Source organism: Ricinus communis, chromosome 5, assembly GCF_019578655.1.
Source record: "Ricinus communis isolate WT05 ecotype wild-type chromosome 5, ASM1957865v1, whole genome shotgun sequence".
NCBI lineage: Eukaryota > Viridiplantae > Streptophyta > Magnoliopsida > Malpighiales > Euphorbiaceae > Ricinus > Ricinus communis.
Genome location: NC_063260.1, coordinates 19,987,593 through 19,992,256, shown reverse-complemented (window position 1 = coordinate 19,992,256; position 4,664 = coordinate 19,987,593). Strand labels below are relative to the sequence as shown.

General features: G+C 33.1%; 1 protein-coding gene across 1 annotated transcript; it reads right to left on the bottom strand.

Annotated features, from left to right (window-relative positions):
* Positions 1-607: 607 nt before the first annotated feature.
* Positions 608-4,156, bottom strand: LOC8258190 (homeobox-leucine zipper protein HOX3). Its single transcript, XM_002525973.4, has 4 exons — positions 3,890-4,156; positions 3,426-3,619; positions 3,155-3,234; positions 608-1,352 (listed from the first exon to the last, which is right to left on the bottom strand). Exons 1-4 carry the CDS (start codon positions 3,978-3,980, stop codon positions 989-991), a joined length of 729 nt encoding a protein of 242 aa, XP_002526019.3. The 5' UTR covers positions 3,981-4,156; the 3' UTR covers positions 608-988.
* Between the last annotated feature and the right edge of the window lie 508 nt (positions 4,157-4,664).

Sequence of the window (4,664 nt, the reverse complement as noted above, 5' to 3'; positions counted from 1 at the left end):
GTAGGGTTGAATTCCACAAAGTCTGTAATAACAAGGTGAACTTGTAGTTTAAGTTAAGAAGACCATTTCCTCGTTCCATATTTAACCTCTTTTTTTCTCCATTTGCATTCACATTGTGGAGCCCAATCTAATTAGAAAATGTCACTATCTTTCTACTTAGTTGGAATAGATATTATAATTTTTTATTAAATTTATTTATAAATCTAAAATTTATATATTTGGTTATAATAATTAATTAAATTTATAAAGTTAACTATAATTAAATTAAATTCTAGTAAGTTATATAGAATTTATAGATGACTTTCAATATTAGTAAGTTAATATATTTTATAACACTATTAATCTTATTATTTTATTTTTTTCCTCCCGCTCTATATAAATTTTTAACTAAATAAATATTTAATTGAATTCTAAATTTATTCCAAAACACAACATTCGTTTCATTTAAATTGAAGTCTACAATTATTATTTAACATATCAAGCATAAGAATTCATTTCCAAATAGAAAAATATATTTTTTAATAAATTTCAACTATCTCTCTTTAAATAGTTATTATTTAACATATCAAATATAAGAATTCATTTGCAAGGAAAATAAATCCCTGGATAAATGTCGACCAAAAACAGCACAAATTTTCTTCTGTTTAATTAAGTGCTCAGTTAGTTCAGAGTAATTAATTGTTCAATTTATTCAATATTCCTAACCGCCTAGCCACTTAAACAAACGTAGCTGAACCAATAAATGAAATAATTTCGGAAAGCAAGAAAATGCCAACAAGTAAAATTAAATAATCCATATGCAGATTTGGTACTATATACTACATGTATGTATATAGTACCTATCTCGTGCATTACGTACACTTTTTTCCTTTTTTTTTTTTTTTCTTTTTATGGTCCCTTTATGTGTAAACTACTATGAACATTCCTTCATCTATTTTCTTTTCTTTTCTTCTTTCAAAGTAAATTAATCAATCGGTGACCACAAAGACTAACAAGCTGCGGAAGATTGACGAGATTGGAGGGTTGGTGTCCCAACTTTAGAGGACAAGGTGGCGACTGCGGTTGTAGGGGTGGTGGCAGGGGTGGCGGTTCTGGTGGGGCCCTTGTCGAAGGCTGCGGCGGTGTTAGTGCTGGTGTTGGTGGTGGTTGTCACACGTTCACACCGTGGACACATAGTGAGAGTTGATGCTGGAAGAGGTTCACAACTGTGAGGTGATAATACAGTTGGTGGACCCACTTTCATTGCCCTAAGCTCCTCTACTTCCCTTTGTAGCCTTCTGTTTTGCTCCGTCAATGATCCAAACCACCTCTTTAAATACTCGCATTCCATCTCTGTCTGCTTAAGCTTGCTCCTGTTATATCATTTTCATTTTCATCATAAACTATTAATACATGTTCCTGTAATTAAAAAGAAATTGAAAATGTACACGCATGTTTTTTTTATTAAAAAAAAAAAAAAAAACACCAGAGCTATATGTAAATAATGGAAACAATGATAAAGTTTGTAGCTTTCCTTTCAAAGCACAAATGATTGCTACCATAGAGATATATGTTGGTAGCCATAATTAATTAAGTGCATACGTTATAGCCTTGCCCCCACCTCTTCGTTTGGGGTGGGAGGATATAGCTAGCTAGGTTACACATTTCATATTCAAATATATATTCATATAACTGCATTTAATGCAAATTTAGTCAATATCTGTTCTTTATATTATCTGGCATGCCATAAAACCACCTCAACAAAAAAATAAAAAGAAAAGAGAACAAAAAAGCATTTTCCACCTTGAATATTTTTAGGGTTTTCCTTGTTCAGCTTAAATGCCAATTCAAAGTCCAAAAACTGCAACTCCCGTTACAGTTATGGTATGTATCATACTTTTGAATGATTAATAACATGACAATCAAGATTTCTTTCCATAATTAATGTAATATGTTACATGTAATAATTAGTAATAACATATGAAAATGCACTGGGCTAGCGAGTCCAAAGAATTAATAATGAGTCAAAGTAACACTTATTAGAGGTATGATCTGACTAGCACACGAGGCCAAGAAAAAGAAGAATAAGAAGAAGAAACACATGCGTCTTAATATACCAAAGCATTCCATCTTTTACGAACAGTTAATGTTGTGTGATATCATTAGCTTGATATTTAGACAGCCATAATTAAATTGGCTAACCAAAAGGTGAGCTCATGAACTAACCTCGTTATTAATTCCTCACTTATTTTCTGAGCCATCTGTCCCTCCCTCACGTGTCCTCTTTGTGAAACTTATTTTTCCTTACGTTATGGCAAAGAACTCAAACAAAAACCTTATGTTTTCGTATATCTTACTTCCCTGTTTGACATGTCATGTTTCCTACATATCTTGGCATTAATTACATGAACTACAACAAGTTTCTATATTCGTTCCATGTACTTCTTTTTTCTCGAAAGAGTAACATCTACACAAACTGATTACGAAAGAATTGGTTAATATATTTCTTGCGTCTTTGTGGAATTGAAATTAATCCAAATTACCAACCGACATTCTCTTACTAAATTCACCTATTAAACTTGCAAATTCCAAGTAACTAACACAAATTAAAATTCAAATAAACTCAATTTCATGTTAGCATCTTACTCCTTATTTAATCTACCAGCATGTTTGAACAATTTAGATTTCAGTTCTGACTTCTTTTACTCTTCAACATGAAAATGACCCCCCACCCCAAAGGAAAAATAGAAAAGAGAAGACTCTTTAAAGCTAGCAGATGTCTGTGGTGCCTAATTCTTTTTCTTTCCTTCGCCATGAAAATGACCAAAGCATATATATCTTTATGATATAACCAATAATGGGTACTTTTTATTCTAAACAAAATATCCATAGGAAACATAGCTAATATAGAGAAAGATCATTTTCTACTTTTTATGAAGGTACGATATTATATATATACACATACGGGTAGAATCTGATTCAGATTATCTATATAGATATAGATATATACTTAAAACTTTTATGATATTCTGTCAACTTTGATATCTATCCTAGCTACTTGCAGTCACCTTTTTAATCCTAACTACCAACAAAGTTATATCAGAGAGGATCATGAACATTTAGTGCCACTGAGCAATATCTATGCTTATATCTAAGGATTTTTGTACAGTAGTACCTGGCCCTACGGTTTTGAAACCACACCTCAACTTGTCTAGGCCTCAACTTCAACTGCATAGCCAATGCTTCTTTCTGCCTCTGCAATCACCAAAATTAAACTCAGAAAAGTCTTTTTCTTTCTTTCTTTGTTTTTCTTTTTAATGTATATATGTATGTAAATGGTCTCGTATTAGCTGTAAAGTGTCGAGTTCGAAGAAAGAGCTCAAATGAAAAGAATAATAACATAAAAAAGAGAGATGATTTTTGAGGTGGGTATGTGGTTTAATTACTGGGTTTAAAGTATGGTGTTGCCTGAAACTTTCTTCAAGAAGGCGAGATTGCTCTTTGGAAAGACGGAGCTTTTTACGAGGAGGACCTCCGTTAATATTACTTTCCTCTTCATCTTCTATTCCAGCGGTGATCCATTCTTCTTCTGCTACTCCTGCCGGTAGTTGGTTTATGTCCAAATCTTTAACTCCTTCACCTATTTTCATAATCAACATGATCACACAAGAAAAGGGGAAAAAAGAAAGAAAAAAAAAAATCAAAACAGAAGAATACCCATATAATAGCCATGCAAAGAAAACAACAATAAAGGTGTATATATACATACATGTATGCGCAAGAAAAATAAAATTGAGCAGGATATGTAATAATCAAGGAATAGTCATAAGAAGATTGATCCCTTAAAATAGAAAGGATTAGAGCAAAGATATGAGAGAGAGAAAGAGAGCAGATTTGGGTTGTGGCTTACCATAAGAAGGAACAGAAGGAGAAGAAGCAAAGCCAGGCATGGATATAGTCAACTCCAGGCTAGAAGAGCTACTGGGAGAAATAGCCATCATATAAAGATGAAAGTTACAGCTATCAAACTAAGTACAAGAAAGAAGAAGAAGAAGAAGATAAAAGAAAAAAGGCTGATTTTGTAGAAGGGAAAAGGGGTAAAGTAATTAAAAGAAAAAAGAAAGGGAAGGAGACAAATGAGAGACAAAGAAGAATATGAAACGGAGGAGGAAAAATAAGGGTAAGCTTTGTAACCTAAAAAAAAAAAAAAAAAAGGAGGTGAGCTATAAAGGTCAAATAAATAATAGCAGAAGAAAAGGGAAAAAAATACAAAGAAAAATGAAAGATGGGTTTTGTTTGTTTTCTTGGGCTAGGGTTTTGACTGTGGTCGTCAAGTCAAAGGGTATGACCCATCTGATTTACGACACGTGTATAGGCTGATTAGAAGATGTGAGTGTAGGAGAATAACCGGCAGTGGGCAAGAGAAAAGAGCACAGTGAGTATGGTTGTCGGTTCAAAGGTCAGCTTTTGAAATGATTGGAAGCCTAGACTGGGGACTCTCGGGGAAATATTAATATCTGCAGATACAGACTGCATCTCATTTTCATTACCCTTCATGCACATTCCCACTTATGATTAAATCTGGGCCATTAGTTGTTGACTCGTGATCAGGTGGGGGTCAAGATGGGAAAGTTAAGGTGCAAAATGCAGTGACCTAATTGTAGTAAGTTATCTGTGTTTTAAGA

Excerpts from the sequence above, each read along its gene's own strand:
- LOC8258190 (XM_002525973.4), bottom strand. The coding sequence starts at position 3,980 with ATGATGGCTATTTCTCCCAGTAGCTCTTCTAGCCTGGAGTTGACTATA. Across the intron at positions 3,620-3,889 it reads TCCTTCTGTTCCTTCTTATG|GTGAAGGAGTTAAAGATTTG; the intron begins GTAAGCCACAAC and ends TTATGAAAATAG. Across the intron at positions 3,235-3,425 it reads AACACCATACTTTAAACCCA|AGGCAGAAAGAAGCATTGGC; the intron begins GTAATTAAACCA and ends TGGTGATTGCAG.